Source organism: Leishmania major, chromosome 33 (genome assembly GCF_000002725.2).
Source record: "Leishmania major strain Friedlin complete genome, chromosome 33".
In the NCBI taxonomy this organism is placed as follows: Eukaryota; Euglenozoa; class Kinetoplastea; order Trypanosomatida; family Trypanosomatidae; genus Leishmania; species Leishmania major.
The window spans coordinates 1,251,040-1,275,312 of NC_007285.2; the positions used below are offsets into that span (position 1 = coordinate 1,251,040).

General features: G+C 61.5%; 3 protein-coding genes across 3 annotated transcripts; all 3 read left to right on the forward strand.

The window, feature by feature from the left end:
* Positions 1 to 1,053: 1,053 nt before the first annotated feature.
* LMJF_33_2780 (conserved hypothetical protein) lies at positions 1,054 to 16,341 on the forward strand (the record flags this gene model as incomplete). Its single annotated transcript, XM_001685989.1, has 1 exon — positions 1,054 to 16,341. The coding sequence occupies one exon, from the start codon at positions 1,054 to 1,056 to the stop codon at positions 16,339 to 16,341; it is 15,288 nt and encodes a 5,095-aa protein (XP_001686041.1).
* A 1,471-nt stretch (positions 16,342 to 17,812) lies between these two features.
* Positions 17,813 to 20,332, forward strand: LMJF_33_2790 (putative GTP-binding protein; the record flags this gene model as incomplete). Its single annotated transcript, XM_001685990.1, has 1 exon — positions 17,813 to 20,332. One exon carries the CDS (start codon positions 17,813 to 17,815, stop codon positions 20,330 to 20,332), a length of 2,520 nt encoding a protein of 839 aa, XP_001686042.1.
* A 2,106-nt stretch (positions 20,333 to 22,438) lies between these two features.
* On the forward strand, positions 22,439 to 22,894 carry LMJF_33_2800 (conserved hypothetical protein; the record flags this gene model as incomplete). The annotated part of the gene is made up of 1 exon (XM_001685991.1): positions 22,439 to 22,894. The coding sequence occupies one exon, from the start codon at positions 22,439 to 22,441 to the stop codon at positions 22,892 to 22,894; it is 456 nt and encodes a 151-aa protein (XP_001686043.1).
* Positions 22,895 to 24,273: the final 1,379 nt, after the last annotated feature.

The window sequence follows — 24,273 nt, forward strand, 5'->3', positions numbered from 1 at the left end:
GAAAAAGTTTTGGTTTGACTTTTTTTTTCCTCCGATCGTACGTGCCGTCGCCCTCTCTTGTGACCCAGCGCATCGCTCTCTCCCCTCGTGTGTGCGTGCATGCAAATTCGCGTTTTCTTTCTGCTCCTCCTCTCTCGTTGTGCTGTTCCTCTCTCTCTCTCTTTTGTTGCATTGTTGGCCGCTGCCTCGCGTCGCTCGTTTTCTGAAGCACCGCCGCCGCCGTCGCTGCCACCCCCCCCCTCCCCGTTTCTCTCACTCTATCTGTCACCACGCTCGTGGCGACCAACGCGGTGGCATCTTTGTTTGTTTTTCTCCTTACCGCTGTAGTTTGTGTTGTGTGTGTGTGTGGGGGGGGGGGATTTCGCTTTCGTTCGCTGTCTCCGTTGTGTGGCACCTGTCCCGTTTCGTTTTTGTTTGGTCCTTTACTGTTGAGCGCGGAAGGCCGGCACACGCGTGTGCCCGCTCGCGGCCTGTCACCGTTTCTCTCCTCTTCGTCTGCTCGTGTGTGAGGGGGAGGGAGGGAGGGTCATCCCCGCGGTTGGCATCAGGGCGGTCAAACCCCACACACGCTACGCTACACATTTCTTTTTGTTTTGGCGGATAATTATTTGAGGGGGCGGACGAAAGCGTCGCTTCAGTCAACCTCGCGACTCACCACCACCACCACCACCACCCCAGCCACACAGCCGCCATACACCGCAGGAACTGTCGTCGTACCTTCTGCGGAGTAGCACTCGGAGTGTTCTGTGTTTTTTTGTGTGTGTGAGCACACTTATCGTCACGCTAAAAGCGTTCACGTACAGTGTGGCACAAGGAACGAGGAAGAGATCATCCGCGGCACTGAGCGGACGAGCGAAGAGGCGAAGCGGAAAAAAGAGACGGGGAAGGACACACACAAGACGTAAACGACAAAAAAAAAACGAAAAGAAAACGTGGGTGAGTTCACACAGAGCGCCTCCTTCTTTTTCTCGGCTTTGTCCGCTTTTTTTTTTTTCGTTGTGACATCACCCAACGAACCCCGTCTCCTATCGTCGTTTTCCTTTGTAGCTTACCATGCAGTCCCTCACGGAGCGTGACTTCGGCCTTGTGGAGAAGCTGCTCAATGTTATCCGCCCTCTGCTCGAGTACGGCAAGGTACACAGGTGCCATGAGCGATCTGCAGACGCCATGGCGGTCGTCTCTAGTGACTCTGCAGTTGCAACGGTGGTAGCCCCATCGGACGTGCTCCGCGAGCACCAAAACCAACAAGGAGCCGGCGGCTCTGCCGCGCCGCTGCCGGCAGACAGTGCCGGTGGTGCCAGCACCGGCATGTCAGAGAGGCGAATGTGGACAGAGCTCGCGTTTCTAATGAGTCGTGTCGTCATTGCACAGAAGCTGTTTCTAATGTCGTACGTCACAAGCGACCCAGGTCTTATGTTGACGGAGCTATCTCGCATGCTTCTGGCCTTCGTCCATGAGAGCTGCACCGCCGTCGCGGGGAGTGGGAAGGAGGCCAGGATGCGCCACGTTGCCCTGCTCGCGCAGGATCGCCTGATCTTCCTCCTCCGAGTATTCTGCTCTCTCAAGAACTGCACTGCTATGCTTGGAGACACGGGCGACTGCGACAATGCCGGCGCGGCGCTGAAGGTGTACGACGCGATCTGCGACCAGGTCGTCTCTGGCCAACATTTAGCGTGGATGTCGCAGATCTACGTTTGGTTCTGTGACGAGGCAGCGCGGCTAGCCCGCAGCGGAGGTGCGATTCCCAGCGCCTATGTTGACGCCACTCACGACGCACTGCGTTGCATCTTGGGCTGCTGCACTGATCACGAGGGTTGTGCCAAGGCGTTTCTTTACTCGGAGCCGGTAGCATGTGTCGCGTACATGTTCTACGGACTCAAGCTGCGCATCTCAGAAGGCGATCTTCTACGGCCGTACGAGGACGAGCACCCCATCGTGGAGAACGCCAAAGGCACGGCCGCTGACGCCTCTGCACGGCAGACAAGTTCAACGATCACAGTCAGCGATAGCCGCAGTGACGGCAACCGTCTCGGAGTCACCGTCCGTGATGAGCTGGAGCGAACGGTGATGCCGGCGAGCCCGATCCCACAGCGGCCGCCTGGCGGAGGTCAACTCAAAACACGTTACTTCACCCCACTCACGGCTTCGTTTACACGGCAGCAGCAGCAGCAGCAGCAGATGCCGAGAGTGGGCACAGGCGACTCTGCAAGCAGCGCCTCCGTCGCCTCGCTGGTGTGCCCGACTAACTCTTCTACCGCAGCTAGCATCGTGAGCACGTCGTGGGCGTTTGATCTACCAGAGCTGTCACGGCCACAGCTGAAGACGCTTCTGCTTGGTGGGCGTGAGAGCGCCTTTGACTCGCTTGTCTTCGCTGCCCTTGACGTCGTCGTCGAGGTAATGCGCGTGACACGAGACTACGAGCACTGGATGGTGCTCTCCACCGTCAGCAATCTGCTGCTTCTCAGCAAGAAAAGCATCGAGGTCCGCGACGCGGCGGCAGCGTTATCGTTGGGGTCCAGCTCCGCGAGCGCCTCGGAAGTGTCGCTACCGCTGTCACGGGTAGTGGCAATGTATGAAAACATCGTGGTGCTGTTCCAGCTGCTGTTCTCAGTGATGGAAGGGATCGGCTTCGAAAAGTCGGCGCGATCCGCGTTGAGCGCCTCTTCCGCGCCTGCGACTGCAATTCACGGCGGGACTGAGAAAGAGGCGAAGAAAGGGAACAGGAAGGGCACGCCACCGCACCCAGGCTCATCCTTTCTGAGCGGTGGACCGTCGCCGTCCACGCAGCCCCGTGGAGCACGCATCTCTACCACAGTTATGGGTGAGGTGGGCCAGCTTCCGGCCACTACGACGGTGGAGAACAGCGACAAGGTCGACGCAGTGGACACTGCGCAGATGCGGGAGCACATAGCACAACAAATAGTGCGCATGGTTCTGCAGACCGACGTGCACGCGGTGTTCGCGGCGACGAAGCGTGTGCTGGAATGCGACCGGACGCTGTTTCGTGTATTGCACTCCTTCTGCATGCTTGATGCGCGATCGGCTGAGCACGCAATGTCCAGGAAACGGTGCCGCAAGCGCAGTTCTGGCGCTGCCGCGACTGAGGGTCATCGAAAGCGCCGTCTCAGCGCACCCAAGGCGGCGGACACGACCGCGCACTACCGAGGCATCGCTGCTGGCAACACGGGGAGCGCACTCCACAACCCAATCATATCCCCGACTGGCACAGCAGCGGCAGGTGGCCACACCTGCGAGGGTGGGAGTGGGTGTGAGCTGGTGTTCGACGCCGGCTACAGATTCTTCGTCACCTCGAACTTTGGAGACCTGCGTCACATCGCAAGCGATGTCGGATGCAGCAAAACTCTTGATGGTGGCCTGGCCGAGAACGCCGATAGCCGCAGCTCCTTTCGCATCGGTATGGGAACTTGCAGTGTCCGCGAAAGCGGGATGGGCGACTCCGGCACCATTGCCCCGTTCTCTACGGAGCCGCTTCTCGGCAGCGCCTTTGCGACCCCGCAGCGGCACGGCCAGCGGCTCTCGAATCTGCAGCACCCTGGGCGGAGCGAAGAGAGCGGCGGCAACAAAAAAACAGTCGCCGGTGGCGGCGGCAGCTTTGCCAAAGCCTTCTTGAAGTCCTTCTTTGGCAATCGACATGCTGGCAGCGGCGCTGTCGCTCTCAAGCGCGCCGTGGCGCACGAAGGCAGCGACGACAACGCGGAGCAGGGCTCGTCGAGCGGCTCGTCGAGGTCCTCCTCCTGCTCCTCGTGCGCCGAGAGCAAAGCAGGCGGCAGTGGCAGCCGCAGCGACAGTGGCGCCAGCGACGACAGCGATCTTCTCAGTAGTGCAAGGGGGCTGCTCCACGGTAGTGTCGTTGGCTCACTACTCTCGACGCGCAGCTTTGGCGTGAGTGGCAGCCACTCTCCAGGGTGGCAACGTGGCAGCGACAGCCGCCATGCACTGAAAGGCGGCACCCAACACCGTCATCACCGACGCAAGTGCAAAATGAGGTCAGCATACTCGGCGTGGCGCGACGTGCCTTCGTACACGGCTCTTGCGAGAGAACTCGTTCGCATCTTCAACCTCGTGCTGGCAGACACCGAGTTGAGTGTAGACGTCCGTATCGGTGCCGGGCTGCTTCTCCCAAGCATTGTGCTGCGTGACATCCCAGTTTTTCGCCTCTACGAGGGTCGCGTACTCATTCGCAACTACTTGAACCTGCTCCTGCACGAGCTGCATTACAACATCAAGCTGCGTGGGGTGTCGGCGACTGCGGCGGCAGATCGCGAAGGCCTGCCGCGCGCACACGTTGACGGTGCGCAGGAGCAGCCGCAGAGCGTGTCAGACATCGCTGAGACGACCGCGTCGGTGCCACTGCAGCGTGCGCAGGCGAGCAGCAGCAGCATGATGAGCGGCCGTGCGCACCTGACGCAGCGGGAGCTCATCGCCTTCGCGCCGAAGGTTATCGAGACGCTTGAGCGGACCTTTAAAGTACTCGGTGTGATACCGCTGACGAGCGACGTGGCCTCGATAACGGAGCTGCTGCTCTACTTTTACTGCGCCGACGGCGTTGCCCCGCTCGGCGTCGCCCTCGAGCGCTCCTTCACACGCGTTGTTGTCCTGTGGCTCATCGGTCTTGTTGGCGCGCAGTGTGACGAAGACATCGACCGGCACGCGATGGAGGTGCTGCTGCACCTCATGAGGCGCGCTGTGGCCCGGGGGTCGCTACCGAAGGACAGCAGCACGACACTCATGGTAACTCCCTTCGGCGCCGCCACGGTGGTTCAAAGCAGCAACGCCGCTGGCGTCGCAGTGCCGGGCGGCCCGACGGTGGCTGCGACACGTCTCTCTGCGGACTGGGCCAATGCGCGCAGCACGGCACGGCCTGCCGCGGCCAACAGCGCCGCTGGAGTGATACCCTCGTCATTTGCGACGCCGTCGACCACGAACACCACGCGCTTGGCAGCGGCAGCAACGGAGGTGGGAGTGCCGACAGCCGCAGCAAGGTCTATGCTGCGTGGTGGCTCGCAGCTGCAGAGCAGCGGCATCGGCCTCAACGCCGCCGAGCAGGCCGCCGAGGCGGACCTGTGTGGCTGCACTTTCAACAAGTCCTTCTTGGGCTCAGCTGAGTTCGGTGGCATCACGACGGCATTAGGCATCGAGGGCGGCTCGGGGGAGTGCAGCAGCACCGTCGAGGCACTCAGCTCTGTGTTTCGCGTGCTGCTCGGCCGCTCGCAAGACTTGCTCTCCCCTGCCGGGCTGGCCACAGTGCTCTCCCTCTTCACGAGCCGCGACAGCAACCTGTCGCGACTCGGACGCGAGTGCATGATACGCTCCCTGGAGATTCCATCCGTGTACCCGCTGTACGCTGACGTGATTCTGGACAGCGATACCTTCTTACTCACACAGACGCTTTCGATGCTATCGACGTACTTGACCTCGGCAGCGCTGACGCCGGTGACTCGGCGAGACAGGCGGCTGTGGATGCAGCGCTGCGGCTGCGTCGATGCGGTCATACGCGTACTCGTGCGCGTGCTTGACTCACCTCCGTCGACGCCGAACTTTATGAAGGTAATACCGCACCTCTTTCAGTTTCTCTCTGCCTTCGAGTCGGGCGAAAGCAAGCCGGCACAGCTGTCGAGCACGAACTTCATCGCGAGTGTCGCGGAGCGGCTGGAGAAGTTGGAGGGCATGGAGTACTTCATCATCGTCACCCAGGCGGTTCTGGACGCCTCCATGGGCACCTACGGCAGTGTCGATGACGGCTACGCGAGCGCAGGCGGGCCCGGAGCACACTACACAAAGATGCAGGTCATCGGCAGCTTCCGCGTCGCCGTATACAACTGCGCGGCTGAAAAGCCCATCTTCCTGGATCTGCTTCCGTCGCTGCTGACCTTTGCCAAGAGCCACAGCGACCAGCTCTTCACAAACCTTGTCGAGGTCCTCCTTCATATTCTGGAGTGCACGAGCGTTGTCCACTCCAAACGGCTTGCCGACTTCGCTCTTGATCATGGACTGTCTCAAATGCTTCCCTACCTGGAGCTGTCGGGACGCGACGTGGAGGAGCGACTGCCCTTCACCGGCACCGCAGCGGACCTGTATCGATTCTGGCAACCGATTTTGCTGCGTGCGCCGCACCGCAGCAGGCTCCGTTTCACGTCGCACGGCGGCGTGCAGGTTAGCGTGGGGCTGTGGCCGGACACGGGATTCACCATTTCAGCCTGGTTCAAGTTTGACCGGCTGTACCTCACAATTCCGTTGTTCGAGTTTCATGGTGTCGTCAGCGATGGCAGCAGCGCCACTGCTCCGCTGCGCGGCTCGAGCATGGCCGCCTCCCTCTTTCTCTTTGGCGGGGACAGCATGCAGCTGACCATCAACGATGGACGGCGCGTCACGATCAACGAGAGCCAGGCGCTGCAGAACTTCAGCCCGCAGACGTGGGTGCACGTCTGTGCCGTCCTGCACACGACGCACGTCTTGGATGTCTACGTCAGCGGCTTCAAGGCGGGCACAACAGCGTTCCCGTACTTCGCCGCAGGTGCGGAGGTGCGCGTGAACGTCGGCTTCACGGATGGCGTGCCCCACTACGCCACGTCGCGGGGCACTGACGCTTCGCCGCTCTTTTCGATGGGCGACATTGCGCTCTGGGCGCAGTCGCTGAGCCGATCGCAGGTGGAGGCGGAGCTGGGGAGCGGTGATGGCACTCGGTGCGGGACAATGAGTGGTGGATGTCCGAACACTTTTCCTGCCAAGATACTGAAGGAGGGCATTCCTCGAGAAATGACGCTGTTTCGCCACATGGGCGTTGGCGGCGGCGCTCCACTGCTTGGCTCCGCCAGCAGCACGCTCAATCTAAGCGTCGGCGGACTGGGAACGCTGATGAACCCGAAGTCGCAGTCCACCGGTCCCAGCGGCATGGCTGGACTCTCGCCTGGGCCGGTCAGCAGCATCACCGCAGGTGTGGGTAGCGACTTCAAGGACGACAAGGCCCCTGGCTGTGGTGGCGCGTGGTCAGCCTCTGCCGCGCGCATGGCCCGCTTTGTGCCGTTCGAGAACGAGGACGACATGCTGCGGAATGTGCTCGCCTACCCAACCGGCTTCCCGGTAATCGCGAAGCTCGTTGGCCGCTACGCGACCCCGCCCAAAACGTGGGTGGACTACCCGTTACTGTGGGCGTCCCGCGGCGGGATTGTGCGTATGCTGGACTGGATGCACCTTGTCACATCCTCGGCGCAGCTGGAGGGCCTCCTGAAGCTCATTCTAGAGTGTGTGCGGCGCACCACGCTCGCGGTCACGCTCGACCCGCGCACCTACGTGCTCTTGACCCACATTCTGACGAATGACGTTGCCCGCTACATGACGAAAACCGCATGCAACCAGCTCCTCGAGCTCGCCTCCGCGCACATCAACATCTTCGACGAAGAGCACCGGGTGGTCATCAACCGGCTCGTCTTTGAGCACATTCTGAGCGATGTCGGCCTCTACGCTGCGCTGCGGCGAGACGCGGCGTTGCACCTTTTGCAGCGTGTGCGGGGACTCTTTCACACGTCGCAGTGTCGGTACGCGAAGCACAACGCGCGCTTTGTGTCGCCGTATCGCTTCCTCGATCGACTACTGCACAGCCTCGTCGGGGTGGCCGCGCGAATATCGTTGCGGCTGCGCCGTGCCGTGGTCCAGGTAGCCCAACAAGTTGTTGCGGCATGTGACATGGAGGATGGGCTGGTGCAGATATTCATCTCCCTCATCGCCTTGCTGACGCCGGAGGAGGTGACGGTGAGCAGCCGGCGCAACACGCAGGTCAAGGTTGAGGTGCCGGGAATGGGGTCCCTGACACGCGGAACCGAGATTCCGCTGCGCACGGCGAATCACTTGACTACGCTGCTGCTGTCGAGCTTGGTGGAGTGCTGCTCGCAAAGCCTCTGCGTCTCGGCGTTGTCGCGCACGATCGACCTGCCGTGGTACGCGATGTGCATGTCGCGCTATGCCGACCCGGCGGCGGTGGTATACGCGACGCACATCTTCTTCGAGGCCGTCCAGCACAACCCGGCGCTGCAGGAGGAGGTCACACAGCATCAGTCCGCTGTCGTCGAAGTGCTGACGGAGCACGCGGTGCACGAAGACCTCATTCTGCTGCTGCTCGCGCTCACAGTGGGTGCCACTCGCGACATTGACCTCCTTTCTAGCAAGCACTCACTGCGGCAGCAGCTGGACAGTCTGCTGAGCACCTGCAGCCCTGAGCCGAACGCGCTCGTTGCACCTATTTTTGTACAACTCCTCGTCATTCACCTGCACCGTATTGTGCAGTCGCCGTGGCGGCATCTTATGAAGGCACAAGCGGTGCTGCAGGACGAGCAGAGGCTCCCGTGCCGCGTCCGGCGCTACTTTAGCCTGGTGCGCGTGTGTAGTCGGCTCATGATCCTCATCAGGGTGCGCAGATACCGCGCACTCCTGAACGGCAACCGCTTCCCTGAAGCCGGCGCCTACTCCGTCGAAACGCCCATTCTCAGCCCTGCTCACCACCCGCAGTGGCGCAGCAGTGGAGCCGTGAGCGGCAACAGCCAGAACGTGAGCTTCGCGTGCAACAGGGGAGCAGGGGTCAACACTGGCGTCGCCAGCACTGGGGGACTGGCAAACGGGTCTTTCGTCTCCGGCTGCCACAGTCGCGCGCCGCCAGATCCCTTGTCGATCAATTCAGTCAGTGCTGGCGCCGCAATCGGCGTGTGCAGTGGCGAGGACAATGGTGCGGCGACTAGCGTAGCGTCACCAACGCCTCGGTCGCAGTCGCTGCGTGACGCGCGCGAGTTTCGGTGCAGCGACACTGGTGGTTGTGGCGGTGACGGCTACAGAGAGGAGACTGATCCACCGCTGGATCAAGCGCCCTTCGACGATATTGCAGGCCTTCACCGTCCTCTGGTGCTGCCCGCTTCCGTGTTCAACATCCGTGGCGATGACCACAGCAGCAGCAGCAGCGCCGTTGGTTCTGGCGACGTTTCACAGTGGAAACCGCCGGTGCTGCTGCCAGAAATGTGGGCCGGTCTACCACGCTCGCTGCCCCCTACGACAGCAAGGATGTCGGCCCGTTTGACACCGCAGGCGTCAGCAACGGCAGCAACACACAGGCTTGCCGCCGCAGCATCGTCGTCGACGAGCGCAGTGGGCGGAAACGACGCCGATGATGTTTTCAGGCGAGTGTGCCAGGTCCCCGCCGCACACGTCGTATCCCAGGTGAGTGCGTACCCGATGCAGCACCACCTACGCTTAGAGGCGCGTGGCGCCGACAACTGCGGTGGTGGCGATGGCGCGGCGGCCTCGATGGTGGCCTCCGTGAAGGTGGGCAATGCCCATTTGAAGGAGATGCCCGCATGGCGCGTGCACTCGCGCAAGCACCGGCGCGCTTTTTCAGCGCTGCGCGTTTCTGTGCTGCTATGGTTGCCGCTGCAGGTGAAGCGGTGCCGATGGGCGTCCAAACCTCACTCACTTCCGTACGAGGAGGACTTGAGCCGTCGCCACGCCGGGACGCTGTTCTGCATCCGTATGTTGCACCGTTTTGCGTCCATGTCGAACTACTTTTATCTGCTCGTGAATTCACCAATGCAGACGGCGGCGCTGAGCTCGCTGGTGGCGTACATCTCGCGCGCCATGCTGCTGGAGCAGCTGGACATGTGGGATCAGATGGTCCGCTCGATGGTGGTTGCGCCGGCGCGAGAGTCTGCGGTAGTGACGGCGACGGCGCCGGCGACGGTTGCAGATGTGCCTCAGCCGCAGCAGCAGGAGAAAGAGACACCCGTGTCACCGACTGCGAGCCAACCAGCGGACGACGGCATCGAGCCTGCGGAAGGCGCGGATGGGGATTGGGAGGGGGTGGAGGCGGTGTCGGATGATTACACAGGCTCAGCTTCGCTCGATGCAACACCGCGCGTGTTGAGCACTGACCCGGTAATGGTCAACGCGACAAAGCCGATCGCGTCTCATCACAGCCGGAGCAGCAACAGCAGCACGGATGCCGGCAGCGTCGGCCGAGGCCGTGCACAAAAAGGCGATGAGGTCGAGCTAGCATCCGCACTGCCGCTGTCAAGCCTGCCAGAGACACTGCTGCGACCCCTTACCTGCCCCAGCTCCATGATGTTCCGCAGTGCAGGATCGTCATCGGCGCAGCTGGACAAGATGACGGTATTGGAGTCACCCCATCCCAGCTTAACGCTCTGCAGCGAGGAGCTGGACGACGCGGACGTAGCGAGCGCCGCAGCCCAGCCCCGGTGTCGCGTGACCGTCGAGGATGGCGACGGGAGCAGCGTTACGAACGGTTCCTTCGACGTCGTGGGGCTGCCGCTCATCCAGCCGACTGATGAGCAGCCGAAGCACCGCAGGGAGCTACCGCTGCGGCCTCAGTCACTGCAGCAGCGCGGGAAGGCGCTGCCGCCGCACACATACACGGAAACCCAGGCTGATGAGATAGGCAGTAGCGCCACCGCCAGAGCTGCAGCAAGCGTCAGAGGGATAACACCGACAGCGGCGCCAACGGCAACAGCGGCGGCAGTGGAGCCGGATGATTCGAATACGGACTCGGTGGTGAAACCAGATGCAACTGGCAACTGTGACGACGATGATGGCACCTCCTCCGTGTCGTCTGCGGCAGCCTCGTTGTCTAGCCACAGCTCCACGGTGTCGACTAGCTTGATTCCTACATCAGCCTCGTCGAACCTGCCCTCCACTGCCTTGGACGCGAAGAAGGCGGTCTCCACCCCACTCGTGTCGTTCTCGAATCTGCCGGGCGTGCCTGCCCCCCTGCGCTGTCACGGCCTCTCCGATGTGTACGCCATGAACATCGCAAGCATCATCGAGTCCGTGGGTGAAGTGGTGCGCCGCGATGCCGTTAGCATCCTCCGCGCCTTGATCCGGTCTTCCCTCGACACGCTGCCAATGCCGAACTGGATCGGCGGCCCCGCCTACGGCTCGTGCGGTGGGCTTCTCTTTCAGCTTCTCTTTAACATCTCCGCCAAGGCAGCTGCTGCTGGCGACTCGACGACGACACTCGTGCGCTACTTTTTGCTGTGCGTCGGCAACGCGGTCAAGGAGCAGAGAGACCGGGATCTCATGCAGGCCCCGAACCACGATCAGACACTTTCATCGTCGAAAGGGGATGTCTCCGCTAAGACACCGATGACCGGGCTCAGCGGATCGCCGCTTGGTACATTAACAGTGGGCAGGCATGCACCGAGCAGCACTGCATCGCCGCTGCTGCTGGGGTGCCGGACTTCGACTTTCTCAGAAGCGCCCGGGTCGACCACCACTGTCGGCGCAGGAGCGTCGCTGTTTGGCAACGCCGGGGGGCTTTCCGCGAACGTGCCTCTAGCATCTGCCGCCGTCCTCGTGACAGGCGTGCCGCCATCTACGGTCTCCTCCTCCACGGCCGAACGCCCTTTTCCCATCGGCGCTGTTGGTATTGGAGGCGGTGACGATGGAGGTGGGTGTTCTCCCCAGCACGGTGACGCACCTCTGTCGCCGGCGCGGTACCATGTACCACTGTCGCAGGGCTTGCGCGGCACTATGAGTGCTGAGCCTGGAAACGCACAGCATCAAAGTAGAAGCAGCAGCGCGACCACGGCTACCGGTGCCTGCTCGGACGTGTTTCTGTTCAATGTAAGTCATTTCACAGACTTGATTGTGGACATGCTCGCTATCCAGGTGCTCGACCTCCCGATGACGACGCACTTCTTCTTGACCCTGCTCGTGCTGTGCCAGGGGTGGCCGAATCGGTACGTGGATCAGCTCAGCTGGCAGGTGATGCGGGCGTGCATCGCGGTTCTGAATCGGCCATCAACGCAGGACGCCAGCGTCAGCCTAATCGAGAGCGTCTACACGCTGTCGACCCTGGTGCTGCGTCGCGGGTGGAAGCACAAGGGGGTCTTGGAGTCGCTGCTGCGAGTGCTGTACCGCGTCTTTGTGTCGCTCCCACCGGCGTGGATGCCGGACGCCGACGCGCGCCACCGCAAGCGTCTCATTACGCTCATCTTTCGCCACCTTGTGCGAACCTACGTCGGCACGAAGGAACTGGAGAAGGCGCTGACGGTGCGCACGCTGACGCAGCGCCTGTCTCTCTACGACGACTTCCGCATGGTTTTCTCTCTGAGCAACGAGGACGAGTGCTGCGCGACCTTTGAGCAGTACTGCATCGACCAGTTCTCCTCCATCGATACGCTCATGTCGAGTCGCCTGAAAGCCAAGGCAGACCTTGCCTTCAAGGCCAGCATCAAGGCACGCAGCGAGTACATCAAGCGCATCAAGACTTTCAACGGCCAATACAGGCAGGTCATGGAGGTGCCGGAGCGCTATCGGCGCGCTGCGCTGCGTGTGGCGTACACGTCCCGCTTCTCCTCTTTTGTGGCCACGACGCCGCACGTAGACTCATCGCAGCTGCACTGGCTGCTCTCCTCCACGTGCGCGCTGCACGAGAACCACACGGTGTCGCACGCAACGCTGTGGCGCAAGGGGCTGACAACGAATGGGACGGCGGCCGACAGCGGTACGGCTGCCGGGACAGTCACCAGCCAAATCAACGCCAGCGACGGTGCGGAACACACGCTTTACCACTTCATGGATCCGCAGATGAACTATGGGGCGCTGAAGGGTGTGCGATGGGGCGGAAGGTGCGCTTCGCAGACGCCCATAGCAAAGGCAGCAACGAGAGCGACGACGGCATGTGGCACACCCGGCCACATCGGCGTTAGCGACGCCAGCAGGGCTAGTATAGCGGAGGAGACGGCTGAAGGTCCGATGAGCGCTCACAGCGCGTCGACTCAGATCAAGATGGCGGACAAGGTAGTGGGAGCGGAAGCAACAACGGCAACAGAAGAGTATCCGCCGAAGAACGACCTGGTTCATGCCGTGCAATGCGAGGAGCTCGTCCAGCACATCGCGGTGCTGGTGCCGCCCCTCAGCACCCACTGTCGCCCGTACTTGGGCGATGAGGCCTTCCCTGCGGCGTTGAAGGAACTGCCGATCACGCTCACACCGTCCGCGATAACGCTGCTGCGCTACTTGGTGGCACCGCACGAGACGGTGCGCTTTCTCAGTAATGGCTTCCGCATCAACGGTATCCACACGACTCCTTGTCTCATCCTGCTTACAAACGTGACCCTGAAGGTGATTGGGTTTTCACGCGTGACGGAGGCCGGAGACATCATCCTGTGCGAGAACGAATTCGACGACGACGACGCGCACAGCCGCGGCGCGGCTAGCGGGTCGAGCATCCACAGCAACAGCACTCTGTGCTACCACCAGGACGTCGGCAGCGTTTCCGATGACGGCAAGGGGTCCCTGGCCAAGTCGACGCGCCGGAACCCGTTCAGCGTAGCGTCGATGACGCGGCAACTGCAGAAGCTGTTTTCCGACAAGTCGGCAAAACGCCGTCAGCAGCAAGACGGCACACGCGTTGCACAGGCGGTGCGGCAGGTGATGGGCTGCAACTACCGGAACATCTACTGGACCTACCGGGTCAGCTCTATCCGCGCGGTGCGCTCGCTGCACTACATGCACCTCGACACTGCTGTGCAACTGCAGCTCTACTATGACAACGGCCCTATGCTGTCGGTGGTGGACGCGACGCAGTCAATGAACCCGTCTGCGAAGAAGGAGTTCATCAAGGTGCTGAAAGACGTCGTGGGCACCCAGCAGTGCACCTTCATGGACGAAAGCCAGCGAGCTGCGAGCATGAGGACGCACCTGGTGCGGTGGGCGACGGGGTTGCTTTCGAACTACGAGTACCTTCGCTTCTTGAACGAGGCGGCGGGGCGGACGAACCGCGACCTGAACCAGTACCCTGTCTTTCCGTGGGTGCTGGCCAACTACACGAGCGCAACGCTCGACTTGGAGGCTGCCTCGACCTTTCGCGACTTTGCGTACCCGATGGGGGCGCAAACGGAGACACGGCGCGCCACCGTCGCGCGGCTCTTCGAGGACACACGCGAGTTGTACGACGCGGACACTGGCAAGTCCTACCCGTTCCACCACGGCACCCACTACTCCACGAGCGGTGGCGTGCTCTACTTCCTCATACGGGTGCAGCCCTTCACGACCTACGCGCGCCTTTTACAAGGTGGCGACTTCGACCTCGCTACGCGGCTGTTCGACTCCGTCGCCGCGTCGTTCACGTCGTGTGTGACAGGGCCGGCGGACTGCAAGGAGCTCATCCCGGAATTTTACGTGAACAGCGGATTCCTGGCCAATGCAGATCACCTCAACTTTGGCACCAAGTCAGACGGCCACGCAGTCGGTGATGTGCGGCTCCCTCCGTGGGCGAAGAACTCGCGCCAGGTCTTCACCGCCGTGATGCGCTACGCGCTGGAGTGCCCCTACGTTGTCGCGCATCTGCATCAGTGGATCGACCTCGTCTTCGGTGTGCGTCGGCGTGGCCCGCTCGCGCTGGAGCGGTACAACGTGTTTCAACGCATGACGTATGGCGAGGAGGTGGTGCAGGCGCTGAAAAACGCCGAGACGCCCCACGACTGCGATGTCATTGTTGCCGAGGTGGACAACTTCGGACAGACGCCGCTGCAGCTCTTTCAGGAGCGCCACCCCTCTCATCACGAGCTGGCACCTATTGTGAAGGCTTCGGCAGCGGACGGCAGTGTCATGGGCGTTGGCGGCGGCGTGATGGCATCTTCAGACAGCCACGGCAACGGCGATGGCGGCTCAGCGGCGGTGTGGACAGCCGTGAATAGCATCAGCGCGGTGGCGCTTGGCGGTCTGTACACCTCGGCCACTGCAGCGGCCGCATGCGCCGCGGCGACCGCAGGGGCGGGAATCCAGGTCGGGGTCACCTCCAGCAATCTCCTCTCCTCCGGCTCCTTCGCCAGTGGGCAGACATACACGCAGGCGTTCTACCGCGAGGCGCCGAAGGTGACTTGGATGCTGATTCATGCAATGGACGAGACCCAGACCTGGTTTGTGCTGCGAGACCCGCCAGGCAGTGTGCTGCAGCACCCACCGCCTTCAGCGCTGAAGGACATGTTCGGCTTCAGCAGCGACGCCGTGCTACACTTCAGCGTGCTGCGCACCTCCAAGAAACTCGCGTGCGCGTATGCCCGGCTTGTGCCCGTGGCGGACACGGACTACTACCTGTGCTGGCATGAGCGTGAGGCGCAGCTCATGCGCTACACCACCGGCGAGGCCGCCTTTCACTCCGCCATCTCTTTTCATCCGCGGGATGTGAGCGGCTCCCGCATCAGCGCTGTCGCCGTTGGCCCGCGTGAGTCTGTCTTGCTTGTTGCCACCAGCAGCGGTGCGGTGTACTGCCTCCTTCCCGACGACACCGGCGATGGCCAGCTTCACGCGCGCGGGACGCTGTGCCACCACCGTTCATCCGTTACAAAGATCGCGCTAGACTCGAGGAGGCATCGCGCCGTCACCATCACCGACTCCACCGGCGATGACGAGCCCATTCTATGGCGCGTGCAGCGAAGCGGGTGCTGCTTTGTGTGTCGCCTACAAGTCAAGCAGCTGCTACGGATGCCAGCACGCACCTTGATGTCGCCGACTAGGGAGACGACGGCCGACGCTGCCGAAGCGCGCACCGTCGTGGACGTCGCAATCGACACCGTCTCGGGCAACGTGGCACTCGTAACGGCCCGCTCGCTGCTGCTCTTTGACAACAACGGTGAGCCGTTTGGCATGGGCACGTTGCCGTCGCCAACGTCCCTTCACCCGGTGGGCACTGCCACGCTCGAGGACGATAACGGCGACGTTGGCGTGGTGGTCAGCCGCCCTGTGCTCTGCGTGGCCGACATCACGGCCGTCGCCTTCTATCAAACAAGTGAGTGGGCTGCTGGCATGGGGGTGCTCCTTACCGGGCACAGGGACGGCAGCCTCTCCGCATGGCGCACGACGCGGCTGCCGCCGCACTCGGTTGTCCCTGGTAAGATAGCCATGGTTGAGTTCCACACCCGGCTTTTCAGCGGCACAGCGGCGCCGACGGCAGCGGCTGCTGGGGCTGGCGTTGCGGGGCCGCAGGATACAGCGGTGGCGGTGGCGGCTGCCGGTGCTGGGGGGCGCGGCAGTATATTCATGGGCGGCGCGGCACCCCTCAGCAGCAGCGGCACCAGTGCGGGTGCTCTCGGTGCACCAGTGATCCTCGCTGCTGCTGGGGCAACGAGCCATCCAGTGACGGCGCTGCATCAAGAAAACGCGGGCGTGCCGACCTTCCTGGTCGGCTACGCCAACGGAACTGTGCGACAGCTTGTGTTTGAGGATCCCGCTCTATCCTATGTGGGCGTCAGCGGCGGTGGCGATGGCGCTGCTAGCGGAAGCAGCGGAAACGCCGGGGATGACCGTAGTCAGCGTCGCTGATGCACAAGAGGGTGCATGCGCACCGTGCAGCTCGCCAGTGCGAGGGCTTTGGGGGCTACGAAGGGGTTGCAGGTGGAGTCGCGAATCGTCAAACCTGCAAACCCGAAAAAGGAAGGCATCGGCAGCACAAGAGGTGTTTGGTGTCGAGGTTCTGTCGCAGACTTGTATGCTAAGGGGAGGGGGTGCGTCGATGCTGGACCACACGCGTGAGCGTGTGTCGCTTTCCTGTACGGGGATGAAACACAACTTCTTTCGGTCCGATGCAGCACGTCCGCGGACGCGGAGAGAGTCGACACGTACAAGAGTTGACGTGAGCAGCGAAGGAGCGTGGGCTGAGCGCACACCACTGCAAAAACGCTTCGGATCACGCGGAAGGGGGTGGGGGGGGGGGCGGCGGCGTGCGCGATATTGCACGAGCCTACTCAGCAAAGGCAGAACGTCTGTATGGTCCCAGCAACGACGCGAAAAGACGCGAGAGGGCGATACGCCTTCTTCTTTTTCCGATCCGCACACTCTCTGTGTCTCTCCGTGTGTGTGTGTGTGACGGAGGGAGGGAAGAGCGGTCTGTTTGTGTGGCTCGCATCGCTTTCGCTACGGAGTTCTCTCCCCACCCTCCTATTTACCACCTTCTGTACAGATACATATATGCGCATATATACATCGACATGGTTTTCCTCGTGCTTGATCTCGCTCCGTTTCTCCCCCCCCCCTCTCTCTCTCTCTCTCTTGCCGGCACACGTGTTTGCGAACACCGGACCGCGAAAAGGAAAGAAAAGAGCGCTTCAGCTTCCGCATCAGCGAGCACGTGCGCCTTCATCGTTACTCAGCGGCAATACGAACTCATGTGGTACTTGGTTTATGCGTCATTTTCTATCTATCTCTGTCCCTCGTCATCTGCACGTGACTGTTCTGCGCACACGTGCACGTTCACCACAATCCCAGAGCCCCGCATGAGAAACTGCCTTCCCACGCCTCACACGCGCACGCTCTCATCATCTCTACACTCCGTCTTATTACTTTTCGCGCTTCGTGCACGTGCGAGTCTTCTCTTTTGTCTCTCGGGACGTAGCACCTCTTGCTGCCGCCGCCACTTGTGCTGGAACGCTCAGGCGCGAACCACTTCATACTGTTGTGTTCTGGGTGTGGTGGTGGCGTGTCTTTTTCTTTGGGGGAAGGGGGGAGGGGGCAAATTGTGCTGCCGCTGTTGTAGCCCCGCGCAGAGTGGCATCGCATCCTCTTTTTGTTGTTCTCTCTCTTCTCCTACTGGCCCGCTGATCTCGATTCGGTGTGTGTGTGTGTGTGTGTGTGTGTGTGTGTGTGCGTGTGTGTTGGGCGAGCGTGTGCAGTAGAGGCTTTGCGACCGTGGCGGTGTGGGTCATCGTCTGTCCTTCACGTTTTGTATTTTGCATTGGAGGGGTTCTAGCTGAATTCGTGTGTGGGCCGCCCACGCACACACCGACACAAACACAGGATGGCTGCAGAGGAGGCCCACGCGCTGTGCATCGTGTTGTACGAGCCGCTGGCGGAGAAGCCCTTCGCGGAATGGGTGGCGTCCGACGCGGTGCGGCAGGGATTAAAGGATGAAATTGACGAGGTGGTCACCGCCGCCATACCGCAGCAAGCTGATGATACCGATGGCGTCGCCAGTGCAGACACGGCATCGCCGACACAGCACATTCCCATGGCGATGATAGCAAACACGCTGGCGGCGCAACAGACAGTCAATGACCGTCGTCACACAGGCGGTGCGAAGCAGCAGCACCCGCTGCTACTGTGCCTCGTCGTCATAGTTTTTTGGGACGGCCAAGCTGAGGCCAGCAAAGCCTCCCTGGCGCAGCTGAAGCAGCTGGGCGATAAGAAATGGATCGCATCACACGTGCCACTGTGGGTGGAGCATGTGGAAGTTCTGGTACAGGCCCTGAACGCGAAGCGTGGCGCTGCAAGCATCATGAACAACAAGGTTGCTCTCGTCGCCAGTTTGCGCAAGAAGCTTCAGGCGTCCGCCATGGCGGCGAAGGGGTGGTGGCGAGAGGGTGCTCTGCAGAGAGCCGGAAGGTACGCTGATCCGAACGCTAGTGCCGAGACCTTGTCGCCGGCGGCATCGACGAACGGCGGTAGTGACTCGTCATCGCCTGCTGCTGCCACAGCAGGGACGGTAGCTGCCCTGGGCGAGACCGACATCTCTGTAGATGCTGTCCGGCGCGCCGTCGACAACGGTCAAGGCGAGACGTTTTTTCTCTTGAGCGACCGGGACCGGGCCGGGCTCGCGAGCAAGGTGGAGACGCTTAAGCAGAACTGCGAAGTGGCCGAGGTGGGGTGTGCTCCGGTAATGATGGAGCCGCGAGAGTTGCACCTGGTGCACGGGGCGACGGGCACGTCTGGTGCCCCGATGAGTGCCAACGCCGGGGGCAGCAAGACGGCCACCGGCGCACCGTCACCGCCTGCCGCTGCTTCCTCGTCTCCGACCACAACGTTGATGGCGCAGGAATTCCTGCTTCGCCGTCGCTGCCCTCCGGCTGCACTCTTCGAGTTGCGTCTGGCCATGTGCGGCAACGTAGACAGCGGTAAGAGCACTCTCACCTCCGTGCTCACCCGCGGCTGCTGTGATGATGGCCGTGGGCTGGCGCGTGCCTTCGTCTTCAAGCACAAGCAGGAGGTCATGACCGGCCGCACATCTAGTGTCAGCGAGAACCACCTGGGCTTCTCTGCCGAGGGTGGGGTAGTGAACTACGCGCTGCTGCAGCCGCACCGCACGGAGGCGGAGCGGCGACCTCTGGCGCCATCGGAGGTGGCGCAGCACCTGATGGCCTCGGCAGCAGCGGCCTCCGGCGCGACACACAGTGCAACTGGCGGCAGTGGAGCCCACACAATGCGCCAATGCACACCGAAGGAGCTCGCGACACGCAGCTCCAAGGTGGTCACGCTGTACGATCTGGCTGGGCACGAACGGTACCTGAAGACCACTGTGTTGGGCATGACGCGCAACATGCCCGACTACGCGTGCATTGTCATCAGCGCCAACAACGGCATTCAGCGGATGACGAAGGAACACCTGGCATTGTGCCTGGCGCTGAAGCTGCCTTTCTTCATTGTCGTCACTCGTATCGATTCGACCCCGCCGAACATCCATGATGAGACGCTGTCGAACATCCACAAGCTGCTAAAGATTCCGACCGTGCGCAAGCTTTCCTACCCGGTGCGTCGACACGACGAGGTGACTTTGGCGGCCAAGAACCTGCGCCATGATCGCATTGCCCCGATCTTCGAAGTCAGCAACGTTACCGGTGCTGGCATCCCTGACCTACTGCAATTCCTTAACCTACTCCCGACTCGGAAGGACTGGCGGCAGGCGCGCGACATGCCAAAGGAGATGATCATCGACAGCACATTCTTTGTCACCGGTGTCGGCACTGTCGTGGGGGGGATCATCACGCAGGGCGTTTTCCGTGTGAACGAGACGGTGCTGTTGGGGCCGGACGGCTTTGGGAACTTCCGCCCTGTGGTCATCAAGTCCATTCACATCAAAGGCGTCGACTCTATCGCCGCCGAGGCCGGAAAAGACGCGGCGCTGTGTCTCAAGAAGGAAAAACGCAGCGCCATTCGCAAAGGCAACGTCCTGGTCGACGCCGCTCATTCGCCCAAGTCGTTCTGGCAGTTCGAGGCCGAGATTGTCATCCTCTACCACTCAACGACGATCACCGCAAACTACGAACCAGTCATTCACTCCACAACAGTGCGGCAGTCGGCGCGCATTACCTACGTTGCGCAGGAGGTGCTACGCACCGGTGACAAGTCTCTCGCGCGCTTCCACTTTATCTACCGTCCCGAGTACATGAAAGAGGGACAGCGATTAATTTTCCGAGAAGGTCGCACCAAAGGTATCGGCATCGTTACGAAGCTGATCTGTGAGCCCAACGACCTTGTGTTGGCCAAGAACAAACTGCGCAAGAAGATGCAGGAGAAGCTGCATGCCCCGGTAGTGGCCAAGTGAGCCGCATCCTCTGCTGAGCAAGGTCGCACAGCCGCGACCCAATACGTGATCGAGAAATATGCCTCATGGAGACGAGCATCAAACACCCTATATGCCACGTTTCGACGCGCCCTCCACGCCCACGTCGCAAGCGCACGTCTGATCATGCGTAGACAAGTCCGCGTTTCCGTGCAGCTCGTCACGGGTAGCACATCTTGCACAGAAAGGCAGACAGGCAATTTTTTTTTTCCTTCAACGTCTCATTCGTGTTTGAGCGGGTCAAAAACAGGGACACCTACACAACCACAGCTCGCCTGCGTCTGCTGCATGAGCGGCTACGTCCTCGTTCGCCAGGGCGCGCCTACACGGACATGGCTGCACCGCACGCCTTGGCGCAGGCGGGCCGCGGCCAGGGTCCTGCTCGAGGGGGTGGAGGCCGTGCGGGTAGCAGGGGGTCGCCCAGGTGCACGCCGGGTAAGCCGGGGGAGGGGGCCGGCCAGCCGCAGGCGAGGGCCCCCGGAGACGCCTGCGCCGACCCCTCCCCTCCTGCCTGTGTGCCCTGCTTCTCCCTCAGCTGCGCCATGCCGCAGCATCCCATAGAAAGACGCCGTGCCCCTCCACGGTGGGCGCCGGTTGGCTCGGTGGTGCCCCGTTCGGGGCGCGCTCGCCATGCCCCCGGCGCCGGCGCCCCCTCCGCCCACCCGGCGGGACGGAGGGGATATGCCGCATGCCTCGCACACGTGCGCTGCGGGGCGGACCGGCGTGCAGCTCGGCGCGCCTGTTTGGCCCACTCCCCCCCCCCTCGCCCTGCTGACCTCGCGATGCCCTGCTCGGATGCGATGCGCCATGCCAGCGGTGGCTGACCGCGCGCGCAGTGCTCGCATTTTCGGGTCACGGGGCCTGCTTCGGGACGGCGTTGTTGTCTTGTCTGGGGGGCGTGTCTGGACGGCTTGCCCGCATGTGCCGCGACAGGCGGGACGCTGCCTTGAGTCCTGTGGCAGCGGGCGCGTCGAGCGGAGGGGGCCCGTGGATAGGCATGCGCCTGCTCGCGAGGAGACCTCGTGGCCTGCCGTTCCGAAGGGATACCGGAGGGCAGCCGCAGGCACCCGACGGCGGGAGCCCATGCAGCGCGAGCGATCGGCGAATCTCGCGTGGCACATCGGGCACAATGCCGGGACGGACGCCCTCGGTAGGCAAAGCAGGCGGGCGGAGGCTCTGGCGGGGGCGGGGTACCACAATGCTAGCGGAGACGTGGGCACCACACCCTCTGCGCTCCGTGTTGTCACTGCGGGTCACCCGCGGTTGCGGGAATCCGAAGCACAGTCGCGGTGCCCCATTTCTTTGACCAGGAGGAAGAAAGGAGACGAGGAAAAGACAGGCGGGGTTGCGGAAACCCAAGTGGCTCTGCGTTGTCTCTGTTTTGGGGGCATGCCTGCTTATGTTTGGTGTGTTGTTGTTGAATCGCGCGTTCAAGAGGAGGGAAGGCAAAGAAATGGAGAACGTCTTAGTCGCACTTTTAAAGTGGCGCTGATTTGTGTGTATGTGAGTGTGAGTGTGTGTGTGTATCCTCTGGTGTGCGGATCGGAAACGAAGAGCCGCAAAGCAAGCGAGACGCATGGGCCTACAGGGATTTGCCACTGATGTTATTGTTGGTACAACGCGTGTTCTGCAATGCGGACTGTGTCGGAAAAGGTGTTGAGAGGAGGAGGAGGAGGCCTACATTGAGTGGCCACAGCAACCGCCTGTGGAAAAGAGAAAACAGTCCCTCAACTACCCCACCCCCGGCTCGAACAGCGCGGGGTTACTATAGCGGATGCGACTAAGCATTGCTGCACCTGCGTTTCACTGTTCCCCTAATCTCATATCCTGTCCGAATGGGTTCGTCTTTTTCTCTTCTTCCCTCCCTCCCTTGTTTTTCCCTCGCGCTTCGGGATGTGCATTCATGCAGCCGTGCGGCCACGTCGTTGATTCACGAAAGGTACTTCTTCTGCATCCCCGTTGACTTACATATCCCACCAACGCCTACTGCCTCACTCCGCCAAAAATACCGGCATCCCTCCTCTGTTCACTTAAGTAGGTAGCGCTAACCCCCCTTCGTTTATTCGCATAAATTCCACCTTGCCCAGCATGTCCTCCTCCCAGGCCGCCGTAGTCAAGAAGTCTTCGAGCACGCTACAGCGCTTGGTCGTGGACCCGTTAATGAACATGGCCCACAAGATCGAGGGTCACTCGGTCAAGAAGGTGAAGTCCATGGAGCCTGCGATGGCAGAGTGGATCAAGGCGCAGGAGGCCACTGGTGCCGATGCCGCCACGATCAGCCGCCAACGCTTCTTGCGCGAGCAGCATCAGCTCATGAGCTACCGCGTTGTCCGCTTCTTTGAGGAGTGCCGCTACATCGCCTCTGGTGAGTACTACAAGAACTACAACATCGGCTGCTTCCTACAGGATGCCCGCTTCGCCACGCAGGCGTTCTTCATTTTCCTGATGGCGGTCATGGCTGGTCGCCGTTCTGTGTACCCGCCCATCTCCCCGAGCAGCCCGCTGGCCGTTGCCCTTGACCATAAGGCGAACCCGAACTACTAAAGCGGCTGGTCAACGTCTGCCAGACCCGTCTCCTCGCCCGACTGCTTGGCAAGCACCCCCCCCTCCATAACTCATCAGCGTACACACTTGCGCTGAAGATGAGGTGGCGTTGCTCCTCTGGTCTTGCTCCCACGGGCGCCAAGAGCGCGGCGGTGAGCAGGAGGAAGGAAGATGACAAAAGCATTTTGGGGCGTAAAGAGCGCCGTCAGCAGCACCAAAATGAAAGTGTGAAAATGTGGCATTTTAGGGAACTCTTCGTGTGTGTGTGTGGATGAGCGCGTGCGTCGGCTCTGTTGACCGGGTGAGGGAAAGGAGACAGAGAGGTCGGTGTGTGGTGGAGAGAGGGGGGGGGAGGCGGGAAAGAGGAAGGAGAGTGGCGTGCGACGCGCGTACCCTCATTTTCTGTGCCGCACTTTCTCTCCCCTTCTTCGTATCCCTCTTCCTCCTCTGCATCCGCCATCATCGGTCTTCTCGCAGCACACACTCGCGAGTGAAATCATTTTTTTTTGCTGTGTGTGTGTCTGAGTGCATGCGTCAACAGACGTATTAGTGGAACTTGAGAAAAAAGAAGACAACTTTGACTCTTGCACACGCTCTGACGCATGCGCACGTGCACGTTTCTATGCGTCGCAGTCGCGCTGCCGGTGCGCATGTTGAGCTGACGCGCTGGCACGTAGCCTGGCCTGTGTACCCGCGTACGTGTGTGCGTCTGTGCCTTAGAGTCGGTTTAACGAAAGCAAAGAAGCGAGCTAACAAATAGCATGCGAACAAGAGGAAAGTGGAAAGCACAGGAGAGGCTTGTGCATCGTTGAGGGCGTCGTGGCTGCAGTGGCACCTCCACCCCATCTAGGGTCGGATATGGACACCTGCGCGCGTGCGTGTGGTTTTCTTCGCTAGCGAGCTGGCGATGAGGCGGAAAAAAGGCAGGGGGTGGGGGCAGACGAAGTGAGCGGTACCGCCTGCGTAGGACAGATTGTTGGTATGTTTGAACCGTGTGCGGTAATACGAGCCTTGCCCCCTCTTGCCTGCCTCGCTGCATGGCTGCGTGGCCTGCTTCAGCGGGTCAATTCGTCTGTATCGCTGGTGGTGTACGCGCGCACTTACACGTGGTGGCTGTGCTTTTTTTCCCTGTTACTTTCTGTTGCGGGTATTCCTCCTGGCTTGCCTCACCTCTCCTTGACGCCTCGACTCCACCATTGACCTGCACAACACATACAATGCACCTGCGACCCCACAAACTGCCGCGTGCGCAACGCATGCCGCTCCGAGTCGGTGTGTCCGCACTCGGACCGGTTACCGTCATCTCGAGCTGCCTGCTTTCTTTTTGCCGTGCGCTCTCGCTGCGGGCACGTTGCTGCCCTGTCATCTAGAACTTCCCA